This window comes from Pseudoliparis swirei, chromosome 11 (assembly GCF_029220125.1).
Source record: "Pseudoliparis swirei isolate HS2019 ecotype Mariana Trench chromosome 11, NWPU_hadal_v1, whole genome shotgun sequence".
Classification (NCBI taxonomy): domain Eukaryota; kingdom Metazoa; phylum Chordata; class Actinopteri; order Perciformes; family Liparidae; genus Pseudoliparis; species Pseudoliparis swirei.
The window spans coordinates 15,087,905-15,107,058 of record NC_079398.1 but is presented as its reverse complement, the minus strand read 5'-3'; the positions used below and the strand labels follow the sequence as shown (position 1 = coordinate 15,107,058).

The window sequence follows — 19,154 nt, the reverse complement described above, 5'->3', positions numbered from 1 at the left end:
CCGCACCCCCTGGTGCTCGGCGGTCTCTCCATGAGGACTGTAGTGGACAGCGCCCCCTGGTGCTCGGCGGGCTCGGGCTGTGGGGGATTTCCTGGGCGGAAGCAGCGGAGGGGGTTTCCAGTGTGATCAGACCAGAACTCCCCTCTGGATCTCTGAATTGGATCCCAGTGAACTCTCACTCACAAACACTCAGGACCGACAGAACCCAGAACCTGGACCCGGACCATGAGGAGTCTGCCTGAGGCCTGGAGGCTCCGAGGCAGCGGCAGGTTGACGGTTTGAATCCCGGAGAGAGTCCGACAACGGTGGAGCTGCTGAGCGGAGCTGTGGCCTGCGGAGGAGATTCATGTGAGTCCGAGAACCTCAGGAGAACCTCAGCGGAACCTCAGGAGAACCCGACATGTTTGCTCAACACAACAGATGCTGCAGCTAGCTGTGTGTGTGTGTGTGTCTGTCTCTGTGTGTGTTTGTGTGTGTCTGTATGTGTGTCTGTGTGTGTCTCTGTTTGTGTGTGTCTGTGTGTGTGTCTATGTGTCTCTGTCTGTGTGTGTCTCTTTGTGTGTGTCTGTGTCCGTGTGTGTGCCTGTCTGTGTGCGTGTCTGTGTGTGTCTCTGTGTCTCTGTCTGTCTCTGTGTGTGTGTGTCTCTATGTGTGTCTCTCTGTGTGTGCGTGTGTCTCTCTCTGTGTGTCTCTCTGTGTGTGTGTGGCTCTCTGTGTGTGTCTCTCTTTGTGTGTGTCTCTCTGTGTGCGTCTGTGTGTTGAACAAACAGAAACAAGAAGTGTGTGTACATGACGTATCAGAACCATCTATACACGATTAATAAAGACATGAAGAGGCGTATAAAGACATTTGAAGACTTATCAAGAGACGTCGAAATTTAAAGACATGTAATAATGTTTGAAGACGTTTCAGACACTTTCTCTTTCTCTCTGAACAGGAAACATCATCCTCATATTTGCTTCCAGGATGCTCTCCTGCAACACCCCACTAACTTCTCCCTCTCCCACACTCAGGTCATGTCAGCGGGGAGGAGTGCTGACGGGAGGGAGGTGCAGATTCCCCTCCAGCAGGTGGCGCCCTCCCTGACCACACCTCTCTCAGTGGCTCCACCCATCATCCCACCCTCTCACCGTCAAGTCAATCCCTGGCCTCCCAACGACTCCACTGCTTCACAAGGTAAACACTGGAGACCTCCGCTGGCCTCTGACCTGCTCTGTGATTCGCTCAGAGGTGTATTCATTGATTGGCTACAGAACCAATCAGCAGCCTCCTCAGCGGAGTGTGTCAGATTCCTCATTTCCATGAGATACTGCTGTGATCAGACGGTTGAATCTGAATGAGAAGTCCCACCAGGTGTGTCTCTTTGACCAGGTGTCCCTGCAGGCTTCGTGCCTCTTCATGGAGGATTCAGAGACCACTTCCTGTTGACTCCAGAAGCCAAATACTGCTGCGAGGCCTGCAGCCTGGTCCTGTGCCAACCCCGCCAAACCGAGTGTGGACACCGCTTTTGTCAGAGCTGCATCAATGACATCCTCAGGTAAGAGAGGAGGTGTGTTCATGTTGGGGCGTGGCCAGTTGTCTGCTCCTGCACAAGTGACCACACTGTGTGCTGTGTTTACTGTAGGGTTACCTGCACACATCAGTAAATACTACCCCAGTACCCGCTGCTACTAGCAGGTCAAGGAGGTGAAGCAGCTGTCCTACAACTTCACCTCATTGCCCCCACCAAAGTGGTTTTTACTAGAACCGCCTCCCTCCTCTGTCACCGTGCTCCTGGACCTGCAAGCTCTATTTGACTCTGAGAACCAACATATCAGACAGTTTGCACCCTGAAGGGACAGTTTGCATCCTGATAGCACCCTGAAGGGACAGTTTGCACCCTGAAAGCACCCTAAATGGACAGTTTGTGCCCTGAAGGGACAGTTTGCACTCTGAAAGCACCCTGAAGGGACAGTTTGCACCCTGAAAGCACCCTAAGGGGACAGTTTGCACCCTAAAAGTACAATGTGAACCCTGAAAGCACCCTAAATGGACAGTTTGTGCCCTGAAGGGACAGTTTGCACCCTGAAAGCACCCTAAGGGGACAGTTTGCACCCTGAAAGTTTCACCCCTCATGTTTACCTGGGGTCATTCTGATCCGAAATTAAATCTTTTGCCATCAAAATATGTTTTTTGCCACCCACAAAAAAGGACATACACTTGACCTGGTCTGCACCTCCGGCATTTATTTATTTTATTTATTTATTTATTGGATCCCCATTAGCTGACGCCTTAGCGACCGCTAATCTTCCTGGGGTCCACAGAAAGGACAAAATACAATACATACAAAAACATACAAAACATATCGTGAAACCAAGTTAAAAATAGTACAACAAAGTAAAAAATAATAAAAATGGTGCAGTCAGATGCTCAGTACAGTTGAAGGATAAGATATGTTATGTTATGCAAATCAACTTAAGTCATACAAAGAAAAAGAAAAAGAAAATCAGATGACTAAAAAGCAATAGAATACATCAAGTGGTGAATGTTCTTAGGTGCGCCTTTAATTGTTTTTTGAATGATAAATTGTTACTTATGTGAGTTAAACGAGGAGGCAGTAGGTTCCAAGCGGTAATTGCACGATAGATAACGGTACGTTTGAGGAGGTTAGTTCTTGGGGTTGGCGGTATCAATTGACCTAAAATAGCATTCCTTGTGTTATGGTTATGTCTGTTAAATGTGTATTGTAACTGATTGAAGAAATATACCGGTGTCTGATTAAATACTACTTTCCTGAAAAACATGAGAAGACAAAAGTGAAGTTGAGTTTCAACTGAGAACCATGACAGGCGAGAGTGCATATATGATGATGGTTTATTTGTCGTTTGCTAGAGTACAGGTACAAAAGCATCGAAATTGCAAGAAAGGGTGGATGAAAGATTACAGCATAACATGAGGGAAGAAGGCGAGAAAAAAACAACCCCCCGACTATGCCCCGAGAGGGGTACAGTGTGGGAGCAGGAAAAAAACACCTTAGCACATAAGCACATACATCTTAGACATGACTTGCAACGAGTAGGAAGGGGGGAGGGGAGGTAATCCAAAGACTGGGTGATCTAAACCCATCCATTGGGGGCAGAAGGTAACCAGCACCGACAAGCAGCCAGCCGGTCCAGCAGCCTTTCACGGCGCCAGCCACAGCCCCGTCCTGTCACACTGGGGGTAAGAAGCAGGCGAAGGCGTGGGATGGGGGTAGTGAATGCATATCAGTGTGAAGAAGTTCGTGTGTGAGTGGCCTGGTACGTCGTTCTCCCCCAGGCCACAACGGACAGAGTTCTCAGTCCGCAAGATGGTCGTTGCCATGGAGATAGTCTTGAAGGGTCCTGGGGAGAAAACAACCACAGGTGTCTGTGGATAGGGGGAAGGGAATGAGAGAGATTCTCACTTCAGTGATCTTCGGGGGAGTTGTTGTTCCAGTAACGGCCTTGGCCAAGTCCCGTTCTGGTAGAGGGAGCCGAAAGCAGATAAGATTGGGATTGTTTGGTCTTCCAGTAGCTGCATTCAATTTGCGCAACTACTATTCCTCCATTTTCCTCCCATTTCCCAATAGGATTTCAAATCGATCCAATTTCGTCGGGCAGCCATAGGGGGCTCTTAACGGCTGTCACCACTTCCTCAATTTTCCGATTAGCCAGGGCAACGCCAAATCCAAACAGCAGAAATCCTGTAATCATGTTTCCGAATAGGTAGATGTCTTCTACGTCCTCCACGGAAAGGGCTGCTAGGCACACGACACGCCAACGCTCCCACGCGTCCATCGTGTAACCAGCTGCCAACGGCCCGGCAGGACGGGCAGGTTCCCCCGAACCCAAGCTTCTCGTCGAGAAGACGGTGTCAATTGCGTTGAGAGACCAGTTGATCAGATGATCAGTTGATCGGTCCATGGTATTAGTTCGAATTGAACACTGAAGAGCTAATCTGGCAGCTCTGTTTTGAACCATTTGTAGTTTGTGTATGTCCTTCTTAGCAGCCACTGCCCATATGAATGGACAGTACATCAGATGACAAAAGATAGATAGATAGATAGATATATACTTTATTAATCCCCAAGGGGAAATTTGTCGAGTCAGTAGCAGCAACACACAAGAATAAAAAAGACCAGGGAATGTAACACCTGCCAAACAATAGGGAGAGTTAAATAAGCAAAACACTTTCTGGTCATAGCGATACCCCTTCCCATCTTAGTGACAATGCTGTTGATGTGCTTAGCATCTCAAATCTAACCAGCATTGACCTCACCATCTCTGACTATCTGGCTATCACCCTGGACATTGATATCCCCATCCCCCATATGAAGCAGAGCCGCACCATAACATTCTGGAACATCAAATCCATCAACCTCCTTGGCTGCCATCGTCTCTGCCTCTGCCCCTATTCCGACTGCCTCCCCCACTGTCCTGGTCAATTACTATAATCATGCACTGTCCTCCTGTCTTGACCTCATCGCCCCCAAAAAATCCAAGCTTGTCTTGTACACTGACCAACTCCGCCATCTCAAAGTACAGGGCCGTCGACTGGAACGCCTTTAAAAAAAAACTGCACTCTCTGTTGACCTGGATGCCTACAAACTCCACCAACAAAAATACAAAGATGCCCTCAACGCCGCTCGCTCCTCTCACTACTCCTCAATCATCCAATCTGGCTCCAACAACCCCAAAACGCTGTTCTCCACCATCAACAAACTCCTCAAACCCATGGACACCATCTCTACCTCCTTCACCACCAGCAAATGCAACTCATTTCTATCCTTCTACAATAAAAAAATCATCCAAATACACAACCAGCTGGCTGCCTCCGCCTCCTCCACTACCTCTCCCCCCAGCCCTCAACATGACCCTCCCCCACCTCCGATCCACTCACTCTCATCCTTCAGTTCAATAACTAAAACTGACCTCTCAACGATTGTCTCCAGCATGAATACCTACACCTGTGCCCTCGACCCCCTCCCCTCTTCCTTAGTCAAGGCCTGCCTCCCCTCACTCTCCCTTCTCGTCACAAACATCATCAACTCCTCACTCTCCTCTGGTCTTATACCCCCCCCCCCACTTAAGCTTGCTGCTGTCACCCCCGTGCTGAAAAAACTTGGTCTTGACCCCGACATCCCCAACAACTACCGTCCGATCTCCAACCTCCCCTACCTGTCCAAGTCCTTGAAAGATCTGTTGCATCTCAACTAAAATCCCACCTCAATCTCCATAACCTCTATGAACGTTCCAATCCGGCTTCCGCTCCAAACACAGCACTGAAACCGCCCTACTAAAAATCACAAATGACATACTTCTCTCCGCTGACTCTGGCTTCCTCACCATCTACTAGACCGTTGACACCATCAACCACTCCATCCTCCTCTCACGTCTCCAGCACTCTGTTGGCATAACTGGCCCCGCCCTTTCCTGGTTCACTTCATATCTCTCAGACCGACATCAATTCATTGCCATAGACAACTGTAAATCCTCCACCTCCCCTGTCTCTCACGGTGTCCCTCAAGGTTCCATGCTTGGTCCCCTCCTATTCATCATCTAGTATGCACTGTCAACTGTGATACCTTACACGTACCAACGCTACAGTCAGCTGCTAGTCATGCTTTTCAAAATGGCTGCCGAGGGTAGGTGTGCTTTGTCAGGCTCCACAGCTATCCTTTTATTCAACATTTTAACACAGTTTTTATTTGTTTTAACTGATAATTTTCAACACAAAAGCTTTAAACCAAGGAACTACTCGGCCAAAAGACAACAACCCCCCAAAAGGTACGGAGAAAATGGACATGTTTATGTCGCATTGCTTTGCCTGTGGTTGCTGATTGCTCCACCTGTTCAAGGTCTTTGTTTGGCTGGAAATCAAACAAATTCTCTTGGACACTTTGCACCTTTGAATAGTGCACCAAGATTAATATACTTTGGACATGGACATTTAACTATACACTTAACATTCTGGCAGGCAAAATACTTAGGAAATTCTAAAGATAAATCACCACCGATCAAGAGAAGCAAATGGTATGTCCACAAAACCTTGCTACTCTTGTTGCTCTTAAGTGGGGACATACAGCTGAACCCTGGTCCATCAGTGAACCTTAATATAGATCAAAATGATGCTCTGTCTTGGCATGTTTTTACTAGAAGGGTTGAACCAGCAGATGATCTCCCCTTGGGACTGCTGGCTGCTGAGATGCAACCAAGCAGTAGTGGTTTAACTTTTCAGCCACTGGATGAGATAAGCCAAGTGTCTGCCTCCACCAGGCCAGGCCCCAGTAGCAACAGGCTTAATATCGCCAATGTGAACATCAGACCAGGCCCAGGCCCCAGTTATAACAACCTAGCTGTTACTAGACCACCTATCATCTGGCCGGTCACTTGCTCTAGTAGCAACTGGTCTGTTACCACCAACCTAGCTACTTTAGGGCCTGAACCAAGCTCCAGTCGCAGTAGTGGGCAAGATACCATCAGGCTAGGCCTCTCATCTATCATCAAGCCGGGCTCAGGCCCTAGCGGCAGCAGCAGCAGCCCACCCACCCACCATCAAGCCGGGCCTAGGCCCCAGCGGCAGCAGCAGCAGCCCATCCACCACCAGGCCGGGCTCAGGCCCCAGTGGCAGCAGCAGCAGCCCATCCACCATCAAGCCGGGCTTAGGCCCCAGCGGCAGTGGCACCGACAGCAGTCCATCTACCACCGGGCCGGGCTCGGGCCCCAGTGGCAGCAGCGGCGGCCCATCCACCATCAAGCCGGGCTTAGGCCCCAGCGGCAGTGGCACCGACAGCAGTCCATCTACCACCGGGCCGGGCTCGGGCCCCAGTGGCAGCAGCGGCGGCCCATCCACCATCAAGCCGGGCTTAGGCCCCAGTGGCAGCGGCACCGATAGCAGTCCATCCACCATCAGGCCGGGCTCGGGCCCCAGTGGCAGCGGCAGCAGCCCATCCACCACCGGGCCGGGCTCAGGCCCCAGTGGCAGCAGTCGCAGCCCATCCACCATCAAGCCGGGCTTAGGCCCCAGCGGCAGTGGCACCGACAGCAGTCCATCTACCACCAGGCCGGGCTCAGGCCCTAGCAGCAGCAGCGGCAGCCCATCCACCATCGGGCCGGGCTCGGGCCCCAGTGACAGCAGCAGCAGCCCATCCACCACCAGGCCGGGCGCAGGCCCCAGTGGCAGCAGCAGCAGCCCATCTACCATCAAGCCGGGCTTAGGCCCCAGTGGCAGCGGCACCGATAGCAGCCCATACACCACCAGGCCGGGCTCGGGCCCCAGCGGCAGCAGCAGCAGCCCATCCACCACCAGGCCGGGCTCAGGCCCCAGTGGCTACAGCAGCAGCCCATCCACCATCGAGCCGGGCTTGGGCCCCAGCGGCAGCGGCACCGACAGCAATTCATTTACCACCAGGCCGTGCTCAGGCCCTAGCAGCAGCGGCAGTGGCCCATCCACCATTAGGCCGGGCTCAGGCCCCAGCGGCGGCAGCAGCGGCCCATCCAACATCAGGCCGGGCCTAGGCCCCAGTGGCAGGAGGCCCCCAGCAACATCAGCAGCTGAGATCCACACGCCAGGCTTGCACGTGAGAAAGCAGAGGCTGTTTCGTCTCTTACAAACTGTTAATCATGCTAAAATCCTGTGGGACCCGACTGTGAAACCTAGGGGTCTATTTGACGGGCACCTCAACATCAGAAGCCTTACTGGTAAGAGCAGCCAAATATCCCATCTTCTGTCTGACTCAAACCTGGACTTCCTCTGTCTAACTGAGACTTGGTTGAAGGAAACAGCTCCAGGACATATTTACGATGCCAGATTATCAGTGTTTTAGACAAGATAGACCAGATGGAAGGGGGGGTGGTGTGCTTCTTTATGTAAGAGACAACATCAGATGTGAACGTGTGACCTACAACGCCGGTAGCATGCTGGAATACGTTGGTGTTAAAATTATCCTGTCCCAACAAATGTCTTTTAATATCATAGGTATCTATAGACCCCCATCTGCCACCGATGCTTTCTATGATCAATTTGAAGCCACCCTGAAAGAATGTAATCTGAATAAGGAACTAATCTTGATGGGTGACTTCAACGTGAATTGGGAGGATAAATCCAAGAGAAAAAAGTTAAAAATGATTACTGATAAATTCCACCTGGAACAAATAGTCAACGGTCCGACGAGAATAACAAAAAGCTCTAGCACGCAGATCGATCTGATGTTCTCCAACAAGACAGAAAGAATAATTAAACACTATAACTTAATTACCGGTCTGTCCGACCACAACCTTACCTTATGTGCAAGAAAACTGACCAAAAATAGGTTTAGCAATATTACAACAAAAAGGAAGATCATTCAGTGTATTCCCAGAGCTAAACAGGACCAATTTGCTACCGAAATTACCACCCTAAATTTGGATGACTTGCTGTCCTCTGATGATCTGGCAGCTGGATGTGACATGTTCACTCACAGAATTAATTCTGTGAGGGAAGATTACTGTAAGGTTAAAGACCAAAAGACAAAGAGAAATAATTTACCCTGGTTAAATGGTCAAGTATGGAAGCTTATGAAATCTAGAGATGCTGCACTGAGGAAGGCTGTTAAGACCAGGAGAGACACTGACATCCTTCTATATAAAGGTCTTAGAAACAAAGTCACTCAGGAGCTGAGACAAGCTAAATCTAACTTTTATCTTGGTATACTGCATGAAGCGAAAGGGAACAGTAAACTAATTTGGAAGAATATAGATAATCTTACAAGGAGGGACTCAAAATTCTCAGGTGATCTTAAAGTCAAAATACATGGAGAGATAATTGAAGACCATCGCACGGTTGCCAATGTTTTTAATAACTTTTTTCTTGACTCTGTAAACGAGCTGACGATAGGCTTCATGAAGCAGGACCTGGTCATCCGTCCAACTGACTACACAAAGCAGGCTTTCACATTGTTTGAAACAAGTGAGGTCCAGGTACGCAAAATAATTAGCTCCATGAAAAACTCTAAAAGTAGAGATATGTTCCTATTCGATACTGCGTTCATCAAAGCACACAAAGATCTTCTAGCTGCCCCTATTGCACATTTGATCAATCTGTCTCTTAAACACTGTACTTTCCCTGATGCTTGGAAATGTGCTATTGTGACGCCTATCCATAAGTCTGGAGACCGCTTTGATGCCTGTAACTATAGACCGATAAGTATACTGCCTATACTCTCTAAGGTTGCCGAAAAAGTGGTCGCTGACCAGCTGACCACTTTTATGAACTCAGGTGAGTTTGGGCTGCATCGGATGCAGTTCGGTTTCAGAGCGAATCATTCTACTGAAACTGCAACTTTGCTTTTTGTAGAACATATCAAATCCAGGCTTGATAAGGAAGCTATAGCTGGTGCTGTGTTTCTAGATCTGAGCAAAGCTTTCGACACAGTGAACCATGCTGTTATGCTGTCAAAATTGTCTCATTTTAATTTTTCAAACACAGCACTGGCATGGATGTCTTCATACTTATCTAATAGGAGGCAATGTGTTAAAGTGGGTGTTACTCTGTCTAGTGTCATGAACTGTACAATGGGTGTCCCACAAGGGTCCGTGTTGGGGCCGCTATTATTTAGCATGTATATAACGATCTCCCACAGCACTGTCCTCAAGACATCCATCTTCAGATGTATGCTGATGACACTGTTGTGTGGACTTATGCAGCAACAGCCGCTAGCAGCTGTTAAGTTAACAGCTGCATTGGAGATTATCACAAAATGGCTAGAAGAGTCAGGCCTAAGTCTCAATGTATCTAAGACAAAAGCTATGTTCTTCCACAAGAAACACAGGAAGATGGCTCCAACAGCGGACATCTTGATCAAAGGTGTCAAGGTTGACATAGTCTCTGACTTTAAATATCTTGGTGTGGTATTAGACCCCAATTTAAACTTTAAGAGCCATGTAAAAAAAATGGTTAAAACATTAAAATACAACATAGTTAATTTTAGACACATCAGAAACTGTCTCTCCTTAGAAGCAGCTAAGATATTTATGCACGCTATGATTCTCTCACACATGACATACTGTATCACATGCTGGGGACAAGCTAGTGAATCAGATGTAAGACCTCTTGCTTCCTTGTATAAACAAACCCTGAAAACTTTAGACAAAAAGCCTATGCGTTTCCACCACTGTAAGATACTAGAAACACAGGCTACTGAGCTTCGAACACCTTAGACAACTAGCAGACTCATGTATGGTCTATAAAATCATTAATGGGTTGGCACCTCCACCACTGTGTGACTTTGTACATATTCGTCCTACAAATTCCATCAGAGCTACAAGAACAGTGTCAGTACTTGATTGCGTTAAACCGTTCCGCTACACTGTGTTTGGACAGTCATCTTTTTCTGTAAAAGCAATAACTCAGTGGAATAGTCTGCCAGAAAAGATGAGGAGGTGCAGTTCAATTGTCACTTTCAAAGCTCACCTGAAAGGACAGTTGCTAGCGAGTCAATCATGTTCCCATTTTCAGTAGGGTACCCTTAATGGGGGGGCGGCATGACGATAATCAACCTCTGGGGCCTCTGGCCCCTGTGTAAACAGGCTCATTGACCGTAGGGGTTTTTTTATTTCTATTTTATTTTTAATGTTATCGTACGTATTTCATTGTATTGTTCTACATTGTATGTTTTATTTGTATTGTTTTATATTGTATGTACAAGGGACTGGAGGTGTAAAATAGCAAAAGCTATAACCTAGTGCAATGCATCTTTTCTCTTCGGAGACTAATGTTTTTTTGTACGTTGTCCCTGAAATAAACTTCTAAAATAAAATAAATAAATATAGACAGGTGTGTGCCTTTCTCAGTCATGTCCAATCAACTGAATTTAGCACAGCTGGACTCCAATCAAACATCTCAAGGATGATCAGTGGAAACAGGATGCACCTGAGCTAAATTTTGAGTGTCATGGCAAAGGCTGTGAATACTTATGTACATGTTATGTTTTCGTTCTTTATTTTTAACAGATTTGCAAAAACCAGTTTTCACTTTGTCATTATGGGTTGTTGTATGTAGAATGTTGAGGAAAATAATGAATTTAATCCATTTTGGAATAAGGCTGTAACATAACAAAATGTGGAAAAAGTGAAGCGCTGTGAATACTTTCCGGATGCACTGTACATCCTTCCCCTTGGACAAATCATCCGTCGTCATGGTCTCAATTTCCACTGCTACGCTGACGACACCCAACTCTACCTCTCATCCAAGACCATCACCTCAATCACCCACACCACTCTCACCACCTGTCTCACTGAAATAAAATCATGGATGCAACAGAACTTTCTGAAACTCAACTGCAACAAATCTGAAATACTCATCATCGGCCCTAACTCCCTCACCCGCTCCGCCCAGACCTTCTCTCTCAATATCGACGGCTCCATCGTCACCCCCTCCACCCAGGTCCGCAACCTCGGCATCATCCTTGACCCCACCCTCTCTTTCTTCCCCCATGCCAACCACGTCACCAAAACTGCCGTCTTTCATCTGAGGAACATTGCACGCCTCCGGCCCTCCCTGTCCCTTGCCACCACTGAAATCCTCATCCACGCCCTCATAACATCCAGACTAGACTACTGCAACAGCATCCTCTTCGGTTCCCCCAACAAAATCCTCAATAAACTCCAATATGTCCAGAACTCTGCCGCCCGACTGCTCACCTCCACCCGAAGATATGAACACATCACTCCGGTCTTACACAACCTCCATTGGCTCCCGGTCAAGTACAGGATTGACTTCAAACTTCTACTCATCACCTACAAAGCCCTAAACAACCTGGCCCCTCCCTATCTTTCAGACCTCCTCCCCCTCCAAGCTCCAACCCGTTGCCTCAGGTCCGAGGACACAACCGCTCTGAAGATCATCAGGACCAAGCGCCGGACCTGGGGTGACCGGGCCTTCTCAGCAGCTGCACCCCCCCCCCCCCCCCTCTTGAACGCTCTCCCAATCCATATCTGCCAGGCTCCCACCCTACCATTATTTAAGCAAGCCCTCAATACACACCTCTTCCAACTCGCTTTCACCTGCTAACCCCTTGCCACCGATACGACCCATATAGTTTCTCCAGTTTGCTTTCCTTGCTTATTGTTCCATATGTTCTGTTTGTTTGTTTTGTCTACTTTCTTTTTGTTTCGTTCCGTTTGTCTCTTGTCCCCTGTAAAGCGTCTTTGTGTACCTAGAAAAGCGCTATGGAAGTCTAAATTATTATTATTATTATTATTTTTATTATTCAAATGTTCTGAAGACAATGGGGTTGATTATGATGAAGAGGAAGAATCAACTAATGAGGAAGAACTGGAGAAAGAGGACCCAGCTTCCAGTTAAAGGAGGATACATGGATGTAGTCTTCCATCCCTCCCAGTGAGGGAGAGTCACCATGGTCCGACCACATCTTCAAGGTCTCACATTGATGACATGAAGTTCTTTTGACGCATTTCTTGAAGAGTCCAGGGTCTGTGTTGCCCTCACGTGGTCTTGAAGAGTCCAGGGTCTGTGTTGCCCTCAGAGGGTCTTAAAGAGTCTGGGGTATGTGTTGCCCTCACATGGTCTTAAGGAGTCCATGGTCTGGGTTCCCTCAAATGGTCTTAAAGAGTCCAGGGTCTGGATTGCCTCACGTGGTCAGGGAGACTGTCCCATAAGCAAAAGGCCGGTCTTAAAGAGTCCAGAGTCTGGGTTGCCTCACGTGGTCTTAAAGAGTCCAGGGTCTGGGTTGCCCTCAGAAGGTCAGGGAGACTGTCCCAAAGCAAAAGGCCCGTCTCTCGTGGTACATGGAGCCACCACTAGGGGGCAGTCTCGGGACCTGGAGGAGCTGTTTGTGGATCTGAGTATGCGGTGGAGGTTTGTGGAGTAAAGAGTTCTTGTCGGTAAGGAGGTCCATTTCTGAGTCAAAGGACTTTGTAGTCCTGAATGAGAAGAGAGCCAGTGGAGACCAGCTGTCGTGAGATCATATTTCTGGACCCTCATCAGGATCCTGGCGGCGCTGCTTTGAATGTTTGCTAGTTTCTGGATTTTCTTGTGATCCAGTGAAGAGGGAAGTCGTCGAGAGGAGATGAAGGTGGTGACGAGCTTCTCTGCATCCGACAGAGTTAAAGGGGGCGGAGTTTGTAGATGTTTTGGAGAAGATAAAAGGTATTTGATATGTCCATTAAAGGTCAGATGAGGGTCAAACCTAACAAATTAGTGACTGTGGAGGAGAGGGGTGTGACCTGACCATTAAAGATGGAGGAAGAACCTGGTGTGGAGGGCCAAAAAGGAGGGCTTATGTTTAGCTACTGCTTAACCTTAACTGGAGAAAGTTGTTGCTCAACTTTTAACTGAGACATATTCAGTTATTCAAGGAAGGAACCCATTAAAGGGTTGTTTGCACCCTGAAAGGACTGTTTGCACCGTTTAATGGACTGTTGGCACCCTGAACTGTTTGCACCCTGAAGGGACTGTTGGCACCGTTGAAGGGACTTTTTGCTTTTTCCAGTTGACATACTGGTTCAGGGTTGAAACCATGCAGTTCCACAAGGCTCCATCCTGGTACCTATTTAAGCCACCACCTTAGGCTCAACCTAGGCAATCCTGAGGTGTGTATAGTACGCATATTGTACGTGTCGCACTGACCATGCTTCTCAATTGTTTGTTCAAAGTGATGCACTCCCAGATTTAATGATATCAAGCTCTTGTCCCTTTGTGATTTTAATGCGCTTATTGTAAATTGTTCAGGACAAAAGTGTCCAATGAATGTTGTGTCATGTGACTGGTGGAGGGGGCAGTGCATGCTCCCAGGTTGTGGCCCTTTCTCTCTTCACTCGGTAACTTAATCTCCTCTCCCTTCCTACAGTCATCCCAACCCGGTATGTCCAGCTGACATGGAGCCTCTGTTCAAAGATAAGGTGGGCAGACAATTAAATTAATTAATCATCATTCATGAATTGATTATTGATCAGTTACTGAAGCTTTTATGTTTATATCTCAGATCTTTAGAGACGTTTGCTGCCATCGTGAGATCATGGCACTGAAAGTTGACTGTCGCAGTGAAGCTAACGGCTGTCAGGAGCAGATGAGTCTGCAGCAGATACCTGTGAGAACAACATGTCTACTCACTGTCAAATGGCAAAAGAGAATCGTGCACTCTGATTGGCTGTAGAGTGTGCTTTATACATTCTTTAAGTGTACCTCACACATTGTTAATCACTGTTTAACCACTGACTAGACATAATGCAGGACCCCCAGGTGTCCATGTGAATCTGTTGACCAGGTTTGATCATTTTAAGACAACTCAGTCTTTGTGTCTGTCTCTCACTTGTCTGTAGGACCACCTGAATGTGTGTCCGTTCTTCGAGGTTCCTTGTCCGTTGGGTAAATGTAAAGAGCGCATGATGAGGAAGGAGATTCCTGATCACCTGAGCTGGAAATGTAAACACAGAGAGAGCAGCTGCGAGTTCTGCATGACCAAGATGCCCCTAACCGACCTGCAGGTATCTCAAGTCATCACTGCTGACCCTAACCCTAGAGTTCTGGGGACTAACTGTAGAGGTATGGGGAGGAGTTGGAGAGGTATGGGGACTAGTTGTAGAGGTATGGGCCTTTAGCGATGCTTTGTGGAGTTATCAGCCCCCAAGCGGGTAAATAATAGAATAGCTTGAGCAATCTGGTAAATTCACTTCTGTCATATAACAATATTTGTATGGTTATATTGTCCTAGACGGCCTCTTCAATCTCAGCCAAGTCGTGCTCCTGTGATTCTGATGTCTCAAGTTTGTATTGTGTGGATGAACATAGTCACGTTCTGTCTGTTTTTAGAAACACAAAGAGACGGTGTGCCCAGCGTTCCCAGTGTCGTGTCCAAACCACTGCTCCTTTTCCTCCCTTCCCCGGAGTGAGGTAGTGATCCAGTTGGTCTTTGCCACCCAGTCAGACTGGATCAGGAGACTATTATTAACCCCATAGCAGCACCTATTAGGGATGACCCTGATGCATTGGTTTTGTATTGCAGCTGTCGAGCCACCAGAACGACTGTCCCAAAGCTCAGGTGAGCTGTCTGTTCCACCGCTACGGCTGCACCTTCAAGGTAACGCTTCTTCTTCTTCTTCTTCTTCTCCTTCTTCTGTATTTGCTTCTCAGTGCAAATGTTTATGTGTGGACTGTATGTACTGTGCATCTTTGTATTTCAGGGTTTGAACCTTGACATGAGGCAACATGAGTCCACCTTGGCAGCTGAACACCTGAGAATGATGGCCAACAGAAACTCCACGTTAGAGAACAAGGTAGTCATAGCAACCAGACTGAGGCAACATGGCCGAGGGTTGGGTGCGTGACTGATCTTTGTGTGCATTTCCAGGTGGAGGATATTAAAGGTGAGCTGTTGGAGAGATATAAGGTGCTTCCTGCTCTCAGCAGTCGACTGTCTGAGCTGGAGAACCAGAGCGACGAGCTGAGAGAGAAGAACCGACAGATGGAGCAGAAACTGGCCACTATGCAGGTAATGCTTTGACCTCGTTGGTTATGCTCGAGAGGAGCGCACAGATCAATCCCTTTGAGAGCTGTCCTGTTCAGGACCGCGGGAGGCTGGAGATGATCCCAGCTGACAAAGCCATAGCCAGACTATCGCAGGGCTGACGCACAGAAAGAGACAACATCCACACCGACTGTCGTTAGAGTCATCAATGAACCAAAGCTGTATATCTTCGGCCTGTGGGAGGAAGCAGAGCATGCACAATTCCCCCCAACGTGCAGCCTCCTTTTTGAGATCACGTTTGATTCATATTAACATTTCAGTCCAAGCTAGAACCTACTACTCTGGTCTGACTTTTACAAAGAAGAGTGAACATGTGCAATGAGGCAGTGGTGTGTACATTACTCTATGTTGTACATCGTAGACAGTCTGACCCTGAGCCTTGTCTGGCAGAAGCATCTGGAAAGAAAGAAGGTGTATAGGTTTTAAATGTAGGTGCAAACATGCAGCACTGTGGAGGCAGAGCTCATGGGGGTTGAACCTGTGACACAACGTGAACTAAAGCCTGCAGGTGAAGTCTCCGCACCATCGCTGCACTGTCTGTCAGTACAACTGACCAATCCCTCCTCTGAACTTGGACAGACCATCATTTCTCTCTTCCTGTAGAAACTAATGAGCGCTCACTCAGAGAAGCTTCTGGAGGTGGAGCTGGAGCTGCGTTCCCTTCGTGTGCTCAGAGATGAGGTTGAGAACCTGAGGGGAACGCTGGAGAACGTCCGGACCAGACTGAACACTCTAGAACAAGGGGGACGGAGCGGGACAGGATCCGCAACACACACCCTGGGTCAGAACACACTGGGGATGGGATTGGGGAGCATTTGCAAAGTTCTGGGGACGCGCTTCAGAGGTCTGGGGACTAGTTGGAGAGGTCTGGGGACTCGTGGCAGAGGTCTGGGACTGAAACACAGTAAATCAATAACTCTAATCAGGAATATTCACATCTTTGCAGCATCCCTGGAGAATCAGCTGAAGCGACATGACGAGATGCTGAGTGTACATGAGATCCGATTAGCCGACATGGACCTGCGCTTCCAGGTGCTTGAGACGGCAAGTTACAATGGGACCCTGATCTGGAAGATCCGTGACTACAAGAGAAGGAAACAGGAAGCGGTGGGGGCGAAGACACTGTCGCTGTACTCACAGCCATTTTACACCGGATACTTTGGGTACAAGATGTGCGCCCGTGTCTACCTGAATGGAGACGGCATGGGCAAGGGGACGCACCTGTCTCTGTTCTTTGTGGTGATGAGAGGCGAGTACGACGCCTTGCTGCCCTGGCCTTTCAAACAGAAGGTACTGACGAGTTACGCCCCGGATTATAAGACACTTTAACGAGGTGTTGTAGAAGTGAAGCAATCTGTATTTTAAATATTCTCACAACTTCAACTCTGTTGTTCTGAGGCTAAAACAATGCTGACAGACCCATTTGTCTCTTTATTGATCATCTATCAGGTGACTTTGATGCTGATGGACCAGGGTCCGTCGAGGAAGCACTTGGGGGATGCCTTTAAGCCCGATCCCAACAGTAGCAGCTTCAGGCGTCCTGCAGCAGAGATGAACATCGCTTCTGGCTGTCCTCTGTTTGTTTCTCAGACCGTCCTGGAGACTGGCAGCTACATCAAAGACGACACCATCTTCATCAAGGTGATGATACACAACTCTGGGTCTGGGCTCTAGTGTCCCAGGTCTGGAGACTAGTGTCCCAGGTCTGGGGACTAGTGTCCCAGGTCTGGGGACTAATCACAGAGGTCTGGAGACTGGCTACAGAGGTCTGGAGACTAGCTACAGAGGTCTGGAGACTGGCTACAGAGGTCTGGGGACTAGCTACAGAGGTCTGGGGACTAGCTACAGAGGTCTGGAGACTAGCTACAGAGGTCTGGAGACTAGCTACAGAGGTCTGGGGACTAGCTACAGAGGTCTGGGGACTAGCTACAGAGGTCTGGGGACTAGCTACAGAGGTCTGGGGACTAGCTACAGAGGTCTGGGGACTAGCTACAGAGGTCTGGGGACTAATCACAGAGGTCTGGAGACTAGCTACAGAGGTCTGGGGACTAATCACAGAGGTCTGGAGACTAGCTACAGAGGTCTGGAGACTAGCTACAGAGGTCTGGGGACTAGCTACAGAGGTCTGGGGACTAATCACAGAGGTCTGGAGACTAGCTACAGAGGTCTGGGGACTAGCTACAGAGGTCTGGGGACTAGCTACAGAGGTCTGGGGACTAATCACAGAGGTCTGGGGACTAGCTACAGAGGTCTGGAGACTGGCTACAGAGGTCTAGAGACTAGCTACAGAGGTCTGGGGACTAGCTACACAGGTCCGGGGACTAGCTACAGAGGTCTGGAGACTAGCTATAGAGGTCTGGAGACTGGCTACAGAGGTCTGGAGACTAGTGTCCCAAGTCTTGGGACTAATCACAGAGGTCTTGGGACTAGCTATAGAGGTCTGGGGACTTTTGGAGTTGTTTGGTTTTCCTATTGATTAATGTCTGTCTTCATTGTTTCCCAGGTTACAGTCGATACCTCTGACCTTCCTGACCCGTGATGTTACAAACCTTCGGACCGCGCTGGTCTGAGATCTGCTCACCTGTCCACGCAGAGCAAAGGATGATGGGAAGGATCAGTGACAATGAAGGTGGTCTATCTGAGATAAGAAGGAATGACAGGAAGAGACTGGAGGGTGTGACTTCTTCAGACCGACTGATGGGCTGAAGAACTTTGTGCGTGTGTGTGTGTGTGTGTGCGCGTGCGTGTGCGCGTGCGTGTGTGTGCGTGTGTGTGTGTGTGAGTGATGGGATCAGTGTTGCCATTACATCACTCAGAGCCAACATGGCCGCCACAGCGAGAACTTTGTTGCTGCTCATTACTGATGCTGTGCATCAAGTTTTACTTCCTGTTTATTACCTGTTTACCAAGGCATGCTGGGAAATCCATTGCAGTCACAGAGCAGCTCAGCAGACCAGTACAGACCAGCAGGATCCAGTACAAAAACCTTTACATTCAAATGTACCCAGTGCAAACCATTTACATGTAACCAGTAACACCAGGACAGTCCCACAAAGGACCCACTAAGACCACGGTAGGCCCAGTACACACCAACCAAGGCCTGTAAGTTTGAGCTGGACCTGAATGAACCCAATGTCTGCAAATTAATCTAAACAAAAGACACGTTCCCAAAGTGTCGGCAGAATCAGTATGTTCTGGTATGAGGTCCCAGTACAAGGTCCCAGTATGTTCTGGTATAAGGTCTCAGTCTGAGGTCCCAGTAGGTCTGAGTTCCTCTGTGGACCTGTGGAGTTTTTCATTGTCAGAATTTGTGACTCATTTGATTTGCACAGTTTGAATGTTTATAAAAAATGTCAAAATAAAAACATAAAACACAGATTCTGTTTATTTTATGAGAAATGTCTGTCAGAGAGTACAGAAACCCACTCACATATTTGGCCACACCCTTGATCTTGTTCTTACATATGGCAAAGACATTGAGCATTTGAAGGTCTTCCCACAGAATCCTCTTCTGTCAGACCATAACCTCATAACTTTTGTTTATACTACCGGAGTGTACTCCGTTAGTCAAAAGTTTCTACACCAGATGTCTAACTGACAGTGCTGTAGCTAAATTTAAAGAAGCGATTC

The 19,154-nt window shown here is 48.1% G+C and overlaps 1 protein-coding gene across 4 annotated transcripts; it reads left to right on the top strand.

The window, feature by feature from the left end:
* The first annotated feature begins 105 nt into the window (after positions 1 to 105).
* traf3 (TNF receptor-associated factor 3) lies at positions 106 to 18,900 on the top strand. 4 transcript variants are annotated; one of them, XR_008833166.1, is made up of 15 exons: positions 106 to 348; positions 1,015 to 1,177; positions 1,373 to 1,538; positions 13,848 to 13,899; positions 13,983 to 14,087; positions 14,320 to 14,484; positions 14,810 to 14,890; positions 15,003 to 15,077; positions 15,181 to 15,273; positions 15,348 to 15,488; positions 16,128 to 16,305; positions 16,471 to 16,814; positions 16,974 to 17,165; positions 18,028 to 18,153; positions 18,435 to 18,900. XR_008833166.1 is itself a non-coding variant. In XM_056426286.1 (14 exons), exons 2-14 carry the CDS (start codon positions 1,018 to 1,020, stop codon positions 18,061 to 18,063), a joined length of 1,776 nt encoding a protein of 591 aa, XP_056282261.1. In that variant the 5' UTR covers positions 106 to 348; positions 1,015 to 1,017; the 3' UTR covers positions 18,064 to 18,900. The 4 variants fall into 4 exon arrangements, 3 of the variants coding, with proteins under 3 accessions (XP_056282261.1, XP_056282259.1, XP_056282260.1); XM_056426286.1 differs by having other exon boundaries at positions 1,385 to 1,538; positions 18,028 to 18,900; XM_056426284.1 differs by having other exon boundaries at positions 18,028 to 18,900.
* Positions 18,901 to 19,154: the final 254 nt, after the last annotated feature.